Source organism: Athene noctua, chromosome 5 (genome assembly GCF_965140245.1).
Source record: "Athene noctua chromosome 5, bAthNoc1.hap1.1, whole genome shotgun sequence".
Classification (NCBI taxonomy): domain Eukaryota; kingdom Metazoa; phylum Chordata; class Aves; order Strigiformes; family Strigidae; genus Athene; species Athene noctua.
Window position 1 is genome coordinate 45,349,050 of NC_134041.1, and position 21,257 is coordinate 45,370,306.

Below are 21,257 nucleotides of genomic sequence, written 5' to 3' on the forward strand. Positions count from 1 at the left end.
CTGTGCTGTCACCAAAAGCAGTTGGTCATTGCCATTTGTTTCTTCCAGCTTTTGACTTAACATTTCAGGAGCACCCAGGCCTGCTACTATGTCCTACTCTGTGTTGCATGGCTGGAGCTTTGGCACTCAACAGTGGTGAGAAATGGGAGGACCCCTGGCCATGCTGTCGGCTGGCATTTATGGAGTGCTGCAGGTTGTTGGCAGGGAGAGCCTAGCTCTGGTGAGGAGTTCAGCCTCAGCCCTTGTATCTGCTAGGTGGTTAACAGACAGCAACCACATCTTGTGGTGAATGTGATGAAGAAAGTAATTAGGGGAAGAGAGGATGACCCTGCTCCTATCTTTGGCCCCAGGAGGGATTGGAAGCAGTGTCGCTAAAGCATGTGCACACTCTGGCTCAACTACGCACCAACTCACATCATCTTTATTAACACTGGCACTCAGTTTAAAGCAACAGTGCACACAGACTTGTAAAAAGCTTGCTGCAAAGAGCACAAGCCACATTTTGGATCTAAAAAATGTCCCATGCAAGGAATAGCAGAGAATGCCCAGGCCCCGAAGAGCCACTGCAGTGTGCCCCTGGGGGCAGAGGGACAGCTAGACAAGGAGAGAAGTCTCCTCCTTGTCAACTGGGTTAGTCGAGGAAGCTGAAAGCAGTGTCCTGGCTCCCAGGTTAGCTCCAGTTAGTGGCAGGTAGAGTCGTACCCTCACCCCTAGTGCCACATGTCTATCCTGCCATGCCTGGCTGGTGAGATGGAGGCTGAAGAGCAGGAGGACCTTGCTGTCAATGGAACTTGTACTTTCTGGCTGGTTTGAGGCTGATGTAGGTTCTCTTCATCTCCTCGCTCTCAGGTTTCTTAATGTCTTTGTACCTCTCTCCCTTTGTACTCACCACCTGGTTATCGATATAGCGTATCAACTTCTTGGGAGCCTGGAGAGGAAAGAAAGTAGATGGACAGCCACACTGCTAGGGAAGGGGAAGCAACAAGCAGCAGCAGAGCTGTGCTCTAGGGCGTGGCTGCAGGAAGACTGGGATGAGCTGCTTTACCCATCCTTTGTGTTGGGAATATTGGCCAAAACTGGGAAGGAAGATGCCTGACTGGGGGAAGCAGGAGCCAGGCTAGTCAGGAATGGTAGGAACTGACAGACCCTGCAGCACCTTAGCTAAGCTTATCTCCCCTTTTTGCTGACTAGAGGGCTCTATGAGTGGTTCTGCCTTTGGCCTGCCCCATTGCTTTTTGGACTTGCAGCCTGATTTTTAGCCAAAGGACATTCCAACTGCTGGTGAGCTGGGACTGTTGCTCTTACCTCTTTGGGTGGAGCTGGCCGATGTGTTTTCTGATCGTCTGCACTATCCACCATCATGTATCTGAAAGACAAGAAGCACTTAGTGAACCCTGTAACATGCATTGTCTAGGGCTATTCACAGCCTAAGTCCTTTCTCCCGTGGCTAGTTTGTGGCTGTGCAGTGTGTCCTACTTGCCTGGATTGCAGCTAGAAGCACTTAACGTTCCCCTTGGGATGAAATGGGCAAAAGGTATGTCATTCTTCTGGTGAGAACCCAGCAGGATTCTCCTGAAGCAGCATCCTTGTTTGTATGTGAAGGGTATTGAGAATTCGGGCTGAGAATGCCAGTAGGCCCTGCAGAACTGAGAGAGGTGCTGAGGTCTGGTGTGCTCTGCCTTTGGGGCAGCTTTGCTTTTTCTCAGCCCAAGTGATAGCAGCTGAAGATGACAGAGGTGAGATTACAGGACCAAGCTGGCTGCTTCTGCCCTGAAGAGATGGTGTTCCTTTCACACTCCACCTAATACTTGACTACAAAACAGGTCTCCGCTGGAAGCGACTTCATAGAAGCATCACCTCATTACCTGTGTGACTGAAACATCAGGGCCCAAGCATTTACTTGATGTACTGCTGAGTTACTACTCTTTGAGACTTTGGTGCTAGTTTACAGGTGGGCAGTGCAGCTGACCATGATTTCTCCCTCAGTAGTTAGTCTAGTTGCTCCTGTGTATCTTCAGCTATGGTGATCTGCTCTCTGTGCCTGTGCTTGAGGAATGTTTAAAGTACAGGATGTTGCCAAAATGTCATTAAAGTGAAATTCCCAGAAACATAAGTAGCAGCTGGTGCTTTTTTGTTCCCTTACATGTCACCCTGAAACAAGTCTGCACAGGAGACAGGCAAGGACAGCAATTGCTAATTCTACCTGGATGCCATTCTGCCTTGCTTTATCTTCCCTAGCCCACTGACTTCTTTGTTCTGTCACTGAGGAGGATGTAAAGTGGTGAAAAAGATGTGGCTGGATAGACATGTGGAATCTGCATGCCCACAGGAGGATACTCATGAAAGCTGAGATCTTACTGCAGATCGATGAAACCACAGTGTGGGTTCTCCTATTGAGAATTAAATGCTTTTGGAAATGAGTAAAGGTAAACCGAAGAAGTCCACAGGGGCAGTTCAGAAAGGTCTCTTTAAATGAGTTTTATTCACACCTTCAACAACTGAGATTTAATCTTCCCAGTGTTGCTGTACAGGCAGTCTCTTAAAGGTATCTTTAGCCTTGTTTGGGCTGTCTCCAAGGATGGAGGTATGAATGAGTTGCTGTACTTCTACAAGTCACCATGTGTTTGTTACCTGAGCTGCAGCATGATGTTTGTGCCTTTAACCAGGACCTCAGCTGACAGTACTGTGATTTACACTGTGTCTGCAGGAGGCTGAAACTATGCGTAGCCGGCACTGTGACCCAGCTGGTGCAGGTAACCTGTTTCTGTGCCAAAGCTCTAAAACAAACCCAAGCCTGGGTTTTTTTCCCACCTGATTATTGTATTTGTGCTTAGATGTGTTCAGCTACACCCAAATCAGCTTCACAGCTCCTTACTAAGCATGTACTTTACATTTCTTTATAGACCACATTGAAACTGCCACTTCATTTCTTGTGAGCAGAATAAGGGGTTCTTTGCTGGGTACTTACTTCTGTAGGATAACCTGTTTTAGTTCGTCATGGTTGGGTGCTCTGCGGGGCCGTGTGAGTTCCTGGGAAGAGACAAGGCAGGTGTGTGAGTAGCAGAACATGTGGGGTGTACAGCTACCCCCCCCTACTAGCTTGGTGACCCCAGCTGCTGGCAGAGCACTCCAGGCCTTGTGGGAAAGGGGGTGCCAGCCACAGCTCCCCTGGGGGCACAGCCTGTAGTCAGAGAGTCAAGGGAGGGAGAGGGGCTGTTGTTCTGGGTGATCCTCCTGGCCCATTGGGTGGAAAATTTCTGCGGTCAAAGCTTGCAGCAGACAGCTGGGACACTTGTATGTCCCTGAGCTCTGCCCTGCTCCTTGACCCGCTGGCACCCAGCTGAGAGTGCAGTACCTTCACACTCACACCTGCTGGGCCAATTTCCACCTTCTCCTCCACAATTAACTGTACTGCCTCCTCCAAGTTCCCCAAGGCCATGGCAAGTGCTTTCTCTGCCTGGCTCACGGTACAGGCCGGGAACATCTCCAGTAGCAGCTCCACCCCATCCTTCAGGTCAGCGCCTTCCTAGTTGGAGCAAAAGACAAGAGGTAAGTTGGGGATACAGTGAGGAGAGGGCTATTCAAAGGGGTGTCTCTGGTTCTGCGGTGTCAGGAAATGCAGCTTGCCCTCAGCTGAGAGCTCTCTCTCCTTACAAGAGTGACTACATCCCGTTCCTGAAGCTAACAGGGGATTGTATCTTTGCAAGGACAAAGCGTCTCTCTTCCTTCACCTCTTCCCCCTGTATTTCAGCTTTCTTTAAAGTAGGGCTGCTGTGAACTCATTCATTGGTGTGGCTGTGCTATGTGTCTCCTTAGGAGCTGGACACTGTGGTGCGAATGCTTGAACTCCTGCTCACCTTCTGAAGTTATACGTGCTTTATCAGAAATGGATGGGACTGCTAAACAGAGACCTGTGGCTACATCAGAACAAAGCACAGCAGTGCCACCTGCTAGAAGGCTGTTGACACAGAATGACTGCACTGCAGAGCAGGAATAGATCAGTACTGGGGAAATAGCAAGCAGAGCGTGGGGGAAGGAAGGGAGATCTGCCAGGTGCTGCAATGCCTGTAGCATGGGTCATGCTGAATGGTGCTGCAGGATCAGGACTGCTGGGTCAATGACTCAGTGCTGTATAGCTCAGTAAGTGCACAGCATGGAAGGTCACTGGGGTGGGACAGGCTTCTTCGGGACTGACACCCAGACGTGACTGCTTCCTGTGCAGATATTGGGTAATAGCTGGGGAGAAATGGTGATCCAGCTCAAACTCTGAAGGGAGGCTAGGGGAACAGGGTGAAGTGGGGTGGAGCCTGGCTAGTGCTGCACAGGTGTCCCCACAGTGCTGCTGTGGGATCTCTGAGGGTGCTGGGACAGGCCCTCAACCATCACTCTGGCTCATCCTGTGGCTGGAAAGGATGAGCCAGAGCAATGGCTCATACTCTTCTGTCAGCACATAATTTTCTTTTTCCACTTACTGACAGAGTCTTGCTCAGGCCATACAATGGAGGAGATCACAGATGCCAGTGATGCTGTGTCACAGCCTATGCTGTGCTTCCTTCCAGAGCCAGAAAATGCCCTCAGGTGGTGCTGGTAGCCTAGTGCTGGGTGACTGTCCCCAGTGCTCCTGATCTTCTGCGGGGTGCTCATACCTGGGCCCTGGCTCCATCTGTTGGAGTGCACAGCCTTTCCCCGTTGCAGGCTCCAGCTCCAGGCTCCTGGCCCTTGGTCAGGTCTTCAGAAGGTGCTTCACTCCCACTTCCCACAGTCTTTTGGCTAGGTTTTTCTTAAAGACATAGTGATATCTCCTGAGAAACAGTCCCACTAAAGGCAGAGCTCTGTGTTTTCTGTAGGCACTAGATTGCTAGTGCATTGTGTGCCAAAGCAAATCCCTTCTTAAGTGACAAGACTGGGAAGCACTACTGTTCCTCCTGCCCTCAGTGGGGACAGCAGCAGCTCTGCTTACACTGACCTGCAGAAAAGCAGTGCCGGTGCATGCTGGAGTGCCTGAGCACTGCATTTCCAGGCCTTACTGGTGTGGGCTGCTTGTGAATTCAGTTCTACCTGTCAATTCTCGGCCGTTCAGCACTTTGGCTGTGGATACTTACAGTAATTTTGTTACATTTCTAAGAATGCCCTGGTGTTTGCTCTAACTTTGAACTAAGGTGTGATTTTGATTTTAAACATGGGAATACACTCTGGTAGTCCCCAGGCTGTATGTGAGCCAGCACATCCTGTGCTCAGGTTACGCTGATGCATCTCTCTTTACAGGCTCTTTTTGTGTCACTGTAAGTAGTATAATTCCACCTCTGTTATGTCCTCTCTAAAACTGGCATGGTGCTGTCCTTTCACACTCTGGCTACATCAGGAACCTCAAAACATAGGATGCAGGGGACCAAAGCAGAGCAGTAGATGTTGTCAAGGTCAAGAAAGCAGCAAGTAAAGTAAGACAGGACTGTCTGTTCTAGACTGTGTAGCCTTCTGGCAAGACACCAGTGATGTTGCTAAATAAGCAAAACCCAGACTGGTGTGTCCTGAAAGGTTTAATATCCAGACACTTCACCTGTCTGTCCTTTAGTAGGAAATATCTTTGGGGCTGATTAATACAGCAGACCTGCTGATCTGTGAATACTGAGGTTAGAAAGGGCCATTGGGATAGTATAGTCTTCTCCAGTCCTGCACAGTGGAGGCCAGAGCACTCATTGCTAACTTTGCATCTGTGACAGGGTTCATCAGTGAATGGGAAGTGAGCTTTGAGGATGCTCAAAGTCTAGAAGTGATATACATAATCAGGTGGATTCTCTCTTTGATGATGCACCTGACATGGGCTGCCCAGTGATAGTGTCACTTAGGCAGATGGCTATCAAGAGGCAGGCAGAAATCCTCACGTTCAGAATTCATCTACAGTAGAATTTCAACAAGCAGTCCTGTATATGCTATTTCTTTCTTATTACTCTGGATCTGATCTGAACAGAGGTGTTTGTAGATCTGATCAAGTGTTTTCCACCCCAGTATGTCTTGGACAGTATTCCATATGACTCAAACCTCCCATGTGTTGGTATCAAAAACCCAACTGAACATTTTAAAAAAAAAAAATCAAATAATTCAGGCTACTTTATGAGATCCTGAGGCAAACAAGATTGTATTTTATCCTGTGGTATTGCTTAACTACAAACACTAAGACTGAAAATGTGCAGAATATACCCTCTTGTGCTGAAATTGTCTAACTCACCTTTGTTGCGAGCCTCACCAAGCCTTTCTGAGAGGGAGAACATCATTTCACAAACATCCCCACTGCAAGACAGAAGCTGTATAATTAGTGTGAGGAATAAAACCAGTAACCTGTCCTACTTGGCTGCCTCTCTATAGAAAGAGAATGCCTGATGGGAAGCCCAACAAAATAAACTGGTATTTCAGATGGCCAAGGACCTCCTTACAAACTACACTGGGATTAGCATCTGTGTATTCAAACTGACTGATTTAATCATAATGGCCCATGTCTGGTACTAATACATCTTCAGCTAGGTATAACAAAATAATTTATTTATGGTACTGAGGGGCTTTGGTCCAGGCCCCCAGTGTATGACACGCACACACAAAGCAGCAACATTCACATACCTGTGAATTTCTGCAAAACCAGGGATATATGCCTCCATCATTTCCACAAAGGTGTCCATGTCAAAAGTCTCCTCAGAGGACTCTGGTAAGCCCAGCTCTTCCAGAACACCGGTGATGTAAGAGAAGAAAACATCATCCATCCCACTGGAGACAGAGGAAACACAGGACATGGCAGTAGGGTCAACAGGCCCATTTTTCTCTCTCTTTCTCTCCATCCTCTTTCCCCCTAAACTTGTGTCTTTCTACTAGAACAGCAGAAAGACCTATGTGGACTGTATCTTATGGGCAGATCCCATCAGTAAAGCCAGGTAGCAGGTGGTTAGTGGTTGAGTGGGAAGCATTTACAGATAAAATACTGCATGCCTTCCTGCTTCCTGGCCAGCACTGAATGAAAGTCCCAATGTGTGCTCAAAGGCTGTGCCCCTGTAGGTGCTTCAGCCCAGCTGATCAAAATATTCCAAGTGCTCAAACCCTGACTTTTCTATGCTAATTGGTAGTTCAGGTAAGAGCATCATATTCTGTCAAATTGCAATTTCTATGGGATGCAGTATTCTCTGCTTGCTGCTGTCCGCACTTGTGTCACTGCTGCCACTGGCTGCAAAACCAGCCACTGTGTTCCAGCCTCAAGGTGGCTGTATCTCTGCATGCAGGCAAAGTTCATAAAAGGGAGAGCCCTGACATAGCATTACGCAGCTCAAAAAGCCATTTAGGAGCACTGTGGAATGAAGGGAATCCCATATTCTAATGTGCATTACTGGACAGGAAATTAATCATCTTGGCTGTCAAAGAAATGACATTGCTACATTGCAATGCTAAACAATAGTTTTTGAAGCATTCCCATCAGAGCCTGTGTAAATTACCTGCATCCTGGATCTGACTTAAGGAAAAGCAACACAAAGTACAGGAAAGCTACAGAGTTCAGTATAATGTGTAGAGGGACAATTAACGCAGAGTTCAAGCTAGAACAATGATACTGTATCTTCCTATCTCAACATACCTGAGGTCTGCTGCAGGGATGTGGGATTGGATGAAGTGTGTCAGTGTGTCTCGAATGATTCTTTCAAGCTCCATGTCTCTCTAAACCTTTTTCTCTAAAAAAGAGGAAAAAGAATACTCCATGTAATTTTAAGGACAAGAAGTAGATCAAAATGTCAGCAAGATCGAAAGGTAGGCATAGTATAGGCAAGTGTGCTCTTCCCATCAGAACAATTCAAACTCCTCCAGTATGTCTTGTCATCCCTGGGTAACAGTAGGCACAGATATCCACAAAAAGCAGCAGTATGAGGATCCACTGGAACTACCAGCCCAAAGCAACCCATTATCCTGGGCCTCTCCCACTCGTGTTGATGCTGGCAGTATGCAGCTGTACTGTACATTTAAAATGTCCCCTCCAGGAAGCAAAGCTGGAAATGCAGATGTGTCCAACTGCAGGACCTCAGAGACACCTTCTGAGCTGGAATGCTGTGCTGTCCAGAGAGGAAGCAGTGGGTAGTGGGTCTGCATGCTCCGTGTAGAAAGGGGTGGACCTTCCAGCTAAGAGCATCTGCAGTGATGCTTGGACTCAGGAGCGAGTGGGAGGAATGGTAATGTCTCCTAAAGAAAAGACAACCTAGACCGTATTTTACAGGGAAATACCAAGCAGGGCACAGACAACTATTCTGCCAGCCAAAATATCAAAGGTCTCCAGGTCAGGCCCAGACTGCCAATGGAATCCTGCTCAAACAGGAGCCCGTTGTTGTGCTGGGTAAATGAGCCATTCTGCAGTTGATGAGGCTGCAACAAGGGGTGCTTGATAACCCAAAACTCAGGGGAGTTCTAAGAATCACAGAGCTCCTACAGAAGCAATGGCAGAGGGAGGCTGCCCACAGCCCTCCCTCAGCTGTCAGTACTGGTCCTGGACTGAATTGTGTGGAGAAAAGCTGTTTCTTAACCATTCATTCCCCCTGAGGCCTACAAAGCTGCTGGGTGGACAAACTCCTGGTGTAAGCACTGAGTTGTTCCAAGGAAGGAAACTAGACCTGCATATAGAGAAACCAATGTGGTCATTGGCCAGAGAGCTTCCAAAGGTCATCATGCTCCCGCCAGTGCAGCTCCCTCATTCCAACCCCACCAGGACCTGACCAGGTCTGTTTGACACAGAACTCACAGAGCAGCTGTGTGGGTTGTTGAGAGACAATTCCTATGTTCCCAAAAAGGTTTGATATTTCCCAAGATGAGACTTCCAGAGCTAGCAGGATATAAACAAAACCACCACACAGCACTCAGCACTGCTCTTGCAGGACCTAGAGAGAACCAAAGCCCTGCAGCCAGTTGGTGTAGGTCCAGCTGCAGACTTGGGGCCCATCCATGCTCTGTGCTGCGTTTGGCCACCCCTGCAGGTGCCAAGAACACATGTGCACTCCTCTGTGGCTGGCCAGAGGAACATGCCCAAGTCAGTCAGACCTGCCTCTGGCTGTGGTCACTCTATAGGCTCTAGGGGCCTATGTCACCTCTGAGGCTCTAGGGATTTGACTCTCAATATTGAGGGAGAAAGCTGGGACACAGGCTAGCGCAAAAGTGCCCTGCTGGGTACATGGCATCTTATGTTGCATCTCCCTGCAGTGATTCCCCACCAAATATTCCCACTCTGCACTTTTATATACTTCTACTCTTCAGGGATTTGGACAAACACAGCTTTTGCTACCTGAAGGGACCATCTCTTACTGAATCCCTGTGTTAGTGCCATTCCTTTGGGGCAGTAGGGAGACAAATATGGAAAGAACCTCACAGCAGCAGGACATGAACAGTGAGACATACTCGTATAGAAGAACTGCCCCCATTTTCAATGTGTTCAAAGCTAAACACAAAAGCCATCTAATCACCTACACTTCCCTGCAGCTACCACTGATCTGGAGCCAGTAACTAAAAAAGAAAACAAACCTTTACAAGTGCCTCTCACTTGGCGAAAATTAACAATGAGTTAAAAATGCCGTACACACTATATAACCAACATACATGTATTCAAACACAGCACGTGCAGAAACAGACAGAGGAAGGGATCATTGGATAAGATCATTTGTTTGCTGTTTCTATCTCAAGCTAAAAAATTTCTTTGCTTCCTGTAATCTCAATTATAAAAATCCCATTTCACAGAATTAGAGGATCACAAGAGTCCAAACTTTTTCAGGTAGGAGCTCTTCATGCAAACACCCAAAGTGAGCTCCTGAGCTGCTTTTATTTTTCAGCCTCACAAGGATCCTTTGTTTGCATTTTTCTCACTTTTGCAGATGTCATGGCCTGCAAGTGTGGAAGCTGGCTGCTAAAACAACCATGTGTAAAAACACCTTCCTGCTACCCGTTTGTTGTTTGTGTGTTCGCCAGTGGTGTGACAGAACCAAGTTTATCTTTTTCATCTTTGCAACATACCCAGAAAAAAAGGTGACCTTTGTTCTATCCTTCTCAGACATCAAAAAGCCAATTACAAGATTCTGAATCTCTGCTGGCAAGAATAGTGTCCTAAGCAGCATGTTTTCCCCCCATTTTAAGCTGAATCTGCAAATGCTGGCAACTAGCAAGCCCCCTGAACTTGCAAGTACAAGAAAAGTAATTTTATTTTTTACAGAAATCAGCGATGGGATATCAACACAGAGCAGTCAGAATGTTCTTACTACACTCACTACTAACAAGAAGAATGCTTATTTCCTTCTTGCTCTGTATTCATGACATCCTGGGAACCGGAAGTCTAAAAGATTTTGTCCGTTTCCATGAAACAGGCCAAAATTCTGTAAGAGATAACTGTATAGTAACCAATAGCATTTCCCGACAACCCAATTACCTGAACAACAGAGCACAATTCACCATGTCAAAGGCACTTTTGTGAGGTCCATAAATTAATTTATTCTGATCAATAGAACAGGCAAAGTCACTCATCTCCTTAATCAAAAGCACTTTCAGGAAGTGTCAGACTGGGACAAGAGAAACAGAAAAAAGATAACTCAGCAACAGGAGTATTGCACCTACAGCCAGTCACTAACTGGTCTTGAATCCATTGCCCAACCTATGACAACCACCAAGAAATGCTGGTGTGAAGTGTTTGAAAATAGGTGTTTTCTTGTGGAGTTACCATGCTGTATCTGAACAAAAGCTATTTCCTTGTGTGAGAGGAAAGATGGCATCAGGTTTTAACCATCGGGTATAAATTCTCTCTGGCATCTCAGAAGAATCCACCCACCAGCACACCGGGATTTAAGGTTTACATCCAGAGAAGACAAGCTGCCACCTTTACTCTATCTTTGAAGAAAGGAAACCCTTTAAATGACAAAAGCACAGTCTTACACTGAAGGACAGAAAAGAGCTAGGTGATCAAGTATTTCTTCAAAGGTCAGTCATTGCCCTTTCACCTGAAGAACCCATCTCTGCTCCTGTAAAACCAGAGGCACCAAGAGACAAATGCACTTGCATTTGGTCATTTATTGCCATGGGGGAGAGATTTTATTCCCCAGTAAATAGTCCTCACAAAACTTAACATCTGGGGGATCTGTAGCGCACAATGGTCTTAGACAAATGAGGCCTGTGGAAGGCAAGTCTTGAAGGTCCTCTAGCTTTTCAGATTTGGAGGGTATTTTCTTGAAATAGAGGGAGCTGATTAAAAACCTATGTACAAATATATTTAAATGGATTCTTCAAGGAATAAACTGATGTTGCTGCATATTCCTCCCCAAACAGCAAAGTTTAAAATTGTGTAACACAGGACACCAAAACACCCGACACATTTTACCTTCAAATGCCACATTTTTTCTAGTGGTGACCTGCAATAGTTAAGGGGGAGATTTACTAGAAGGACTTATCCTATGTGCAGGCTTGTGGAGGAATGATTTATAATGCACAGAATGATCTAAAACCCAAAGACAGGAGAAATTACTCTTCTGAGAGCTCAATTTTACTGAAAAGGTTTTAGCATCGTTTTAAACTTCCAGCCATAATTGCAATGTGGATTTTAAGAGCACTTCAGTAGTTGTCAGCTGATTCAAACATACCTATGAAAGTCCTTCTACATTTCTTGTCATTATAATGTGGGTTCTACTTAACATGTTGCACAGAATCTCTTTTTAAAAACATATGGTCAAGAAATGGTATTCTTATTGCTCTGCCCTCAGCCACAGCCTCACAGTTTTGCACTGTCAGAACAAAAGACCTTCAACCCTTGGAAATCCCTGTCACTTTTCAGACAGTCTTTAAACACTGGGGTTTATTATTAAAGAGTGAGCAGCGGAGCACTGTATGGAATCACATTAAGACAGGCTTGGTTTGAAATATCAGGAGTGCTTACTTGATTCACATAATATTGCATGGCATATGTATTTCCTCACCTCAGGCAAGAAAAGTATCAGTTCTCAAAATGTGAATGTGAAAATCCTTCATTTTCTGTACTAGGTACTTTGGCTAGCAGCTCAACATTTTGCCACCCTACTGTCTGTCCTGAGAACCTAGTAATCTCCATCACCCTTGCATTTTCCTTTCTAACATGTCAACGTCAGATTTGTTGGTTGGTTTGTTGGGTTTTTTTTTTGTAAAATGGCTGCAGAAATAATAATCCTCTAAAAATACCACTATTCTTGTGGCATCTGAAATACCTACTTATGCTATATTTAAGAAAATTTGGCTTCTTTTTTGTAAAATTCATATGAATCTGCCTTCCTTAAAAACAAAATGGTGAAAATCTGAAATGTTTGCATACAGCTAGATCATTTCCGGAGGCTCTTTCAACTCAAATTTCAGTAATCATTCTCAAATGGTCAATGTGATGGTACGGGAATGATTGATTGTGCCTTGGACTTTATATTAACAAGATGGACTGGAAAGCAATTTAGGAAAATGTTTCTGAGGTAAGAGGAACTGCCATTCAGATGTATATCAACTTTTATGAGATCATAAATTTGCCTACCAATGACTTGAGGTTTCTGCAAATGGAAGGAGATGGGTGTTGTACGCCTTGGATGTTTCTCAGAACAGGTTAGAGAAAGTTTAGGTGAATCTGACCCAGCTGAAGGATTGATTAGAACACCTTGAGAAGGTTTCTTCAGCTCAAGTTTCTGTAATTCAGAAGTAATGGGACATGGAGGGTTCACTGTGCTCTCTCTGAAAACTTGTTATGAGAAAGCACAGAGCACGTCTCATGCAGCTCTGGTGTGTGTGTGCCTGTGCTTGGAGAAGTGCAGACCCCTGGGATATAAGAAGCTCTCAGTATAGCCTGTGACATACAGCCTCATGTATTTTTTGCATCTCAAAAGCCAGATCTGCAGGACAGAGAGCAAGCTGTGGCTATACTCCACTGAACTAAACTTCCTGAAAATTTGCTGGCTTGAAAGAAAACTTTCCAGGCTGAGTAACACCTTACAGACATAATTTCAGTGCTCCCATTTTTTGTTTTGCTGCTAAAGAAGTCCCTGAAAGGACTTTCATGGCGTGGTTGCTATGGGAAAGCAAGCTGAGGTCATTGTGCATGTTAACACAATTAACTGCTTAATGCTCTAACACTAAAATAAGGCTTCTGTTAATAACTTAGTCCCACTAAATTACAGTAATATAGTAACACCAGCGGCCAGACACTTCCCTCCTCCCCAGATCTGTGATGGACAGCTGCACTTGGGTAGTGCTCTGCTGACTTGGGGCTCTTACCTGAGCAGAAGTATTGTCTGTGCAAGGATCTTGACTTACAACTGGTGTTTACAAACTCACGTCAGTGCCTGCAGAAGTGCTGATGGTCCACCCTACGGCTGCTTGGCCTAAGCCATGAATGAGGAGTCCTTTATGGGAAAGGAAAGCTGAATTAGCTGGAGTGGGACCACAGCAGAATCACTCTCTGTATATTGGTGTCTTTATGCTTTGTCACTTGTGTCTGTTTTCCCCTAATACAAAGAATACAGATTTATCCTTTGGAATAAAAAGTACTACGTGAAAAGCTAACTTGGATGCGATTATAGCATCCTTGTTAGCCTTCAAATTCACTGCCCCAGTAGGATTTTTCAACATTTGCAATTTCTGTAGCAAGGCCTCTGAACATCACTGACATATTCCAAAAGCACTGGAGGCCCCGTTGCCTCTGTGAAGCAGAACTTGTTTCTGGTGGCTTTGATGAGACAGACCAGACAGCTAGCGTGGGGTTTCCCTGCTGCTACTTCTGTGTACTTCTGGCACATCGCCATGGCCAAGGCACCACTGAGTCCCACGCTGGGTCAGCGGCTGGCATTTGTCTTGAGGTGTAGTATCACACCTAACTATCGACTCAGCAGTTGTGGGGTGTTTTTTATTTGCACCGTGTCTCTTCCTCCTCGCAAGCAGACAAGAATAATCTCAGGGGAAGCTTGACAGAATTTGGCAACAGGGTGCCCAGAACAGCCCGTGAGCGGCCCGAGCCGCACCCCGAGGCCGTGCCCGCCCCGCACCCCTCACCCCTTACCGCGGCGCAGTTCCCACGCTCCTGCCGAACGCGCCCCCCCTGCCGCAGCCGGCTGCGCCGCTGCAGTGCCCAGCCCTCGGCCTGCGGACGCCCCCGCCGCCCGGCCCCTCTCCCCGGGCAGCACACGGCTGTCCGCACCTGCCGGCGCCTCCCCACGTCGCAGACGCCGGCATTAAGGCGAACGCCGGCATTAAGCCGAACACCCGCATTTCTCGGTGTCCCGCGTTCCCCGAAACGCCCCGTGGGGACACGGGCCGCGGCGGTGCCAGGGGGCTACGGGATGGCTCCTCGCAGCCCGCCGGCAGCGGCTCTCCGGCGGCGGGCCCAGACCTCGGCAGGGCTCCCCGGGTGCCGGCCCGCCGGGTCACCGCCGGCCCGCCGGGTCACCGCCGCCCCAGGGCCCCGCCGAGGGAGGGGAGGGGTGGGGCGCGCCGCCGCCGCCAGGGTGGGGGCAAAGGTCACCTGATCGCCCGCGCGCCGCCGCCGCGGCCTCGCTCCCTCCCGGCGCAGGTCCCGCGCGGCGCGGTTGAAAGCGTCACGTGGCCGCGCCCGCCGCCAGTCATAGAGGCGAGCGCGGGAGGGTAGAGCGGCTGCTTGCTGGCACGTTCTCCGTGCCGCCATCTTGGTTGTGGGCAGCAGCCGCGAGGTGGTTTCTCTCACCGCCGTGCTCGGCGCCCATGAGCCACCCGCCGCGCCTCCTCAGCGCCAGTAGACCTCGGGGAGCCCCAGCAGGGGCCCCCAAGGCAGGCGGGGTATGGGGCAGCACCTGGGGTGGAGTCAGGGAGGAAGGAAAACGCTTTGCACAGGGTGGCAGCCGTGAGCACGCCCAGGCCTTGGTGGTACACAAGTGTCTTTGTGAGGCCTGGAAATAGGCCGTGCTTTGCATAGTCACCCTGACAAACAGCAAGTGACATTCTCCTCCCTGCCAAGTGTAAGAGGTGTGTTCCCTGAGGAAAATAGCTCATTTTTAAGTGTTTGAGGAAAGCTGCCTTGCCCTTTGGGGTGGTTCTTGCCAGCCGAAGTTGTTGTCAGGTAGAAGATGCCTCCGGGAGGATGTACCCCAAGCTGCTGTCTCTGCGAAAGCTGAGACCTGCTTGCAGAGTCTCCTGGCAGCATTTTCTCTTCTGCTAAAAGGCCTCCTCACTCCACCCCACACTTGACCGGTTGCTGCTTATTTCTTTGTTCTGCCAATTTGGAGGACTGCTGTATATTTGAGTGGCTTCAGGCTCTTAAAGACGAGCTGTGCTGTGGGACAGGATGGCAGCTTTTGCCCTGCTCGCTGGCTGCAATCCCCTTTTCCCAGTGAGGTGAGCTGCTCGTTTATTTACTTGGTTCTGACAATGACTGTAGGTGCTTCCTGGAGCAGCTCTGGAAAAGTAACTGTGATGCCAGGTGCTTCTAAAGCAGCAAGGCATAGTTATTCTCTGACTCAGGCTCTTCAGTAGTGTGTTGCTAAATACCAAACAAATGAGCCTGATTCTGCCTTTGGCGGTACCAGGAAAAATCCAGAGTAACGCCAGCTGGGTAGGGAACTTCACTCCCCACTCACTCCCGTGTCATTAAAAGTAGAGCCTATTTCCATTTAAATGTATATACGTTCATCCCTTGACATTGTATGAATATACTTCTTTGTAGGAGTATTCACTATCTGAATTCTTTTCCTTTTTGATTTTTTGCTGTGCTTATCTATACATTAACTAAAGCTAATCAAGCATGGCTGCATTATCTGTCCTCCAATCCGTGGTTTTACCTTATTTTGGGAAATAGTTTGAAAATCCCCCAACAAGCCTGCTACTTCTAGGGTGGGTTTCAACTTGTGTGACCCCAGTGTATAAAGGACATGCTGAAAATGCAGCTCCTTTCTGGGTCAGGTACATGGTAGAATTTGTATTACATCACAGTGAAGTGGAAGGGGAATTTTTGAGGAAAATGAAGCAAAACATGTAAAGCCCCTAGAATCAACTGTCTTTAAAGCTCAGAGAAACAATTGCAGTTACCTTGTCTGACCTAACTTCCCTCATCAGTTCTTGACTGAACTAGAACAGAACTTGCTAAACTAATTTATGTTATGAGAGCGTATGAGGTTCTACCAGCTTTTTCCACAGGTGGCACTCTATCCATCAGCAGAATTTAAGGATTTATTTCTTTTGCCTCAGTCTGCTTTGTAGTTTCCTTGACTTGCTTGTAAACCTCAAGGCCCATCAGAATTTTGAGAGTTCTCAGATGCCATCAGTTCTGACAATTTGTAAATCTTTACAAATCCTATGATTTATAAATTATAGGTTTTAAAACAATAGACAAGACCTCCGTTTGTTGGATTTTTTTTTTTACTACTAATACTTTGAAGCTGACCATCAACTTAGCTGATGATCAGGGCAATCTGTCTATCTGGGGGGGAATGAAAGGAGAAGAAAACTACACTGGGCGTTGAAGCAGAGGTCTGAGAATATGTGAGTTAAAATGCCACTGAAATTCTCCTGTAACTACTCAGACTTATCTCTTTTAGCATACTTTTCTCCAATTTGATATTTCACTTTCTCACCTTACTCTAATCCAAAATGATGTAAGAGGACAGTTCCTTTATTATTTTTTTTTTCATGTACACTAATGGAAGCTGGCCAGTATTGTAGTACTGGTTATAGATACTGGAACAAATATGGCATCTAATAGCTCCCCAATTTAAAGTTAAATTCAGAGGGTTTGGACCTAAAGCTCAACAAAAACTCCACAGGGATTCCCTATACAAAACACACCCTTCACCGAGGGTCCAGGCGGAAGGTAGCAACAGTGCAGGAAATTGCTCTTGGAGAGACCTTCTTGTCAGTCACAGGCTGCTGCAAACCAGGGAGGTTAACACACCATCTAATTATTTGATGGGATTCATATTCTTTCACAAATGTGATGAATAATGCAAGTGTGTTGAATCAAGCCAGAGGAAAATTGTTCCTTCTCCAGCTTATTATTAACTCCTTGTTGTATAATGTTCTTGAAATGTTTGTTCTCTGACATTTTAATATGTGGGTGGATGATATTTGTGTGTGAGTAATTGTAACTGTTACACGTGCTTCTTTTTCATATTTTAATTGAAATTAGAGAACAAAAAAGTATCCTTTCCACATGGTTTTGCCCCCTGCTTAATGCAGGCATGCTTCCTACAAGGGGTATTCTGCAGTTCCTGTCTACTTTAGCTTTGAAAGTCTGAAGTGATGGGGCTTAATCTCAAGAAAGGAGATCATTATTGGAATGTGTTTCTTGATGTTCTGGCTTTATTTCCTTTTTTTTTTTTTTTTTTTAATTAATCCTATCACACGTTCATATGTGTCCTTGAGACTGTTCAAAATAATTTTTCCTGTTGTTAAACCTAGAATATCAGTGCACAGCTTTAATTTTTGTCCCCTGCTTTCTTCTTACTAAACCAAACTTAATTTTAATTGTGATTTATCTTCAGTCCTCTACAGACACTCGTTTTTTTTTTTTTTTTTTTAATTAGCAATGAGTGTTCAATCTCAGAGCTTTACAGAAATTTAAACAACTTCTGTACACCCCTTTGCAAACGCACATCTCTCCCAGATTTTCTGCTCCAGCTAAAGGATATTTTAACTCTCCAATTCCAGATTTACAGGAATTTGGAAGGATTGCTGGTTTTCAGGACAACGAGCAAGACCGGGGTCCTGGAGCCCTCTGCTGGGTGTTTTATAGAAGGCAGACGACTGAAAGCGTCAGTCATTCAAATGAAAATGCTATTGCCATGCTCTCGTATTTCTTTTGCAGCTGATTACAAATGTGCTTAATTTGAAATCCAAAAATTTTTTTCTTTCCGTTGCTCCTGGGAAAACTCATGTTACAATTTCAGAGACTCACAGGTAAATTAATTTGCATCTCAAGGTTACAATTAGATTGATTAGAGCCTTTTTGTCTTTAACCTGCCTTGGTAACAGGAAATTTCTACATGACTATTGCCTTGATTCTTTTTGTCACTATTTTCCTCCTCTTATTTAGTGCTACATGTACATCTTATCACCGTTACAAAGGTCTTGTAGTCAAATAACAGGCAATAATGACTTTGTCTGTGACAAACAAATCCGTTTCACTCCTGTATTGTGACTTACTTAGCTTTCTAGTGTTCACAAGTATAAAAGCTTTTTTTTTTTGGTGACAGAAATGAGCACTTTATCTAAAAATAAATAGCAAAGTACATGAATAATAAGTAAATGAATAATTTGTCTGTCCTCTTTCTGTCAGGGAACTCACTGTGCTTTACATTTGTGTTTTATAATTTTATATACAGTAGGCTGGAGCACAGAAAGATGACATGTATATTCAAAAATCTCAATATGAGTCTGTGGCAGAATCAGAAAAAGGAATCAGGTGTTTGTGTTCCCTGATTCATCCTACAGTTAGAAGTGTGCTACTTAGGAGCATTTTTGAGGATGTGAAAAAACTAAAATAACTGGGTAACAAAGGGTTTTTTCAGTCTCTGATTACAACGTGTTGAGCAAAGCTAGTCTATAAGGGGCCAGGGTGTTTTGAGCTGCTCCTTCAATCTGGCCAAGTGTAAAGGAGCAGTAAGAAAATGATACTGAAGAGCCCCGAAGAGGTTTTTGTTCTGCAAAAGGCCCTTGATGCTGTTATATAGGATGGTGATGTCAGCTAGTGGAAGAAGTAATTCTAAAGTTGATGATAGTTATAGCAGAAAGAACTTCCCAGCTGACAATGTCAGATGATCCCACAGCTAGGAGAAGCTTTTGGACTGTGAAGTGTTTGGACATGGTGTCCGGGTTCAGATCTTGTAATTGCTGTGTGCTCTACATTGGACAGCTTTCCTGAGCTTCTTGTAGGTGTAGGTAGTTGGAGTTCAGTAATAGGCTGGGTCTTAGTCACTGTGTATGACTCTCACAGCACACACTTATTTTTTGGCAAGTGTGATACAGTGCTTTCTTATTATTGTTTCTAGCCTTGGACAACAGTCTGCTACCAATGGATGTTGTGTTGTTCTGAAGCAACTCACATTTGTAGCATCAAGACTGTTGTGATTTCTTGCATTTTACCTGTAAATGCAGGCCCTACTGCCAAGAAGAACTTTCTGACCCTAGAATATTTTTTCTCTCAGCCTTGTGGCAATGTAGATATTGGACAGTTTGCCAGGCCAAGGACAAACTGGTTTAAATTTAATTTATTGGAAGCTTGTTAGTTTGTCATGTATATTACAAACAAAATACTTACAGGATCTGCTCTTTTCTTGCATTTATATGTGGAAGTAATTTTTGTCTTCTATTTTTTGTATCAGCTACCTCAGCCAGAATTCAGGAGTGGAGGTTTTTCCTAATTTAGAGGAATTTTAAGAACTGGAAAATTATGCCACATATCTAGCTATATTTGAACACGTCTCTGAATTTGCATGATAAATGCCTGACTTTTGCAGTTGGCAGAACTAAAATATGGAGAGGATCAGAACATGATTTAAGCACTCTGTCTTGCCGCTATCTCTAATTTCTTTTGTTCATATGTATATCTCTTGTTTGGAGGTAATGGGAAAAATCTAACTATTTCTGTACTGGAAAGATCTCAGGACACTCAGGTTCTGATCCTCACCTTCCTGTCTTTAGGTATTATTCTCATTTCACAGATGGACAAAGTAAGGCAAGTAACATTTGACCTTTTTTTCTTAAAACACTTCGAGATCTGCTGCTAAAAAATGCATTAAAAGGCTACACACTTGTTATGCAATTATGTAGCTTTTCTTTAATATATCCAACCATTTCATCTCATGCAGGCTGAAACATACTCAGCTGGGATAATGTACCTGCCTGCAGAGCATTCTGATTGAATTATACCCCATAAAATTATACTTGAGTAAATCATGTAACCAAAAAAAAAAAAGGATGCTGTCTTGAGGAGTTCCCTCAAGAGCTCCAGGCAATTTGTGTCTTTTGGATTCTGATGGCTGTTATTTCTGATATTTGGAAAATACTCTGTGGATGTGCATCCAGTTCTTTGTCTCCTTTTGATGCCCTGCTCTTGGAGGTTTCTACTTTTTTAGATTTGACTGGCACACAGAAGAAGAAGAAAAATGAGTCTGAGAACTGAGGGTTAGGAAACAAACTCATTCTGAGCAGCAGTAAACAAAAGTTGCAGTATCTGAGAAGAGGCACGGCCTTTGAAGAAATGCTTAGTAATTACAATCAAATTTCCATAGGTACCTATTAGGAAACCCACCATAACAAGTGGACAGTGGAGGGCAACTTGTTAAATGGAACTTGCCATCTTCTAGTTTGGGCTGTATAGAAATTATCCTCTTCATACAGCACAGTCTGGTTAACCAGAAGGATAAGTTTACTCCCTTTTTAATTTTACTGTTACAGATTGCTCCCCGTGGAATCAATTAATCCTGCAGTTTATGAGAGAAGTGCAGTAGTTTCCTTGAGGTAGCCCAGTTATTTTGGTTGTTGTCTAAGGCCGAGTCCCTGACCCTGGTTTTCGGGCAGCAGGTGAGCTGCTCTGTGCGAGAACGGCGGCAGAGCGGAGCCCCGGCGAGGAGCACCGCAGCAGCTGAGCGCTAGGTGCCACTCTGAGGCCGCAGGAGGAGCTTTGCGACTCTGCAGGATCCCGATGGAGAAGTCTCGGAGCGTCAACTCCCGGAAAGCCCCGGCTGGGAGGGAGACGGGCCGCGCTCCTCGCATACCCTTCCAGTGACGCCAGTAGAGCAAACAGCGAAAAGGTGAATCAAGGGCCACCGGTAGTGGATTCAGGGCCTGCAGCAGGTGCTTCAGATGGGAACTAAACTCCCGATTTAGGAAATAATCTCCCAGCTTCAATGGCTTTGTGCCCAGGTGTCCTCACTTCTGACTTATTAGCCAGATGGGCTCAGAAGGAAGGAGGAAGAGCAAGGTGAAAGGGCAGTTATAGCTCACTGGATGGGATTGCGTGAGAGTTTAAAGATGATCTGAAGACCTGTGGCTATTACAGCATTTCTGTTGGTACAGTCTCTCTGCAGGTAGGTCTATAGAAGTCTGTGCTCAATAGAAATGCAGTTAACAATCCACTCCTTCGCCATTCCCATACATGTCCTAAACATTGCAGCATTGTACTGAGAAACAGACATCAAAACTGTCTATAATCTGACTAAATGGGCATGAGTCACAAACCACAGCATGGGTTTTGTGTATCTCAGAAAAGGCAGAAGTATCTGAAGAAAGGTTTGGCTTGT

At 45.6% G+C, this 21,257-nt stretch overlaps 1 protein-coding gene across 1 annotated transcript; it reads right to left on the bottom strand.

Moving 5' to 3' along the window:
- Window positions 1–768: 768 nt before the first annotated feature.
- CUEDC2 (CUE domain containing 2) lies at window positions 769–14,604 on the bottom strand. The gene is made up of 10 exons (XM_074907333.1): window positions 14,513–14,604; window positions 13,270–13,397; window positions 7,610–7,703; window positions 6,613–6,756; window positions 6,227–6,288; window positions 4,647–4,780; window positions 3,356–3,526; window positions 2,969–3,030; window positions 1,306–1,366; window positions 769–928 (listed from the first exon to the last, which is right to left on the bottom strand). The coding sequence occupies exons 3-10, from the start codon at window positions 7,681–7,683 to the stop codon at window positions 782–784; spliced, it is 855 nt and encodes a 284-aa protein (XP_074763434.1). The 5' UTR covers window positions 7,684–7,703; window positions 13,270–13,397; window positions 14,513–14,604; the 3' UTR covers window positions 769–781.
- Window positions 14,605–21,257: the final 6,653 nt, after the last annotated feature.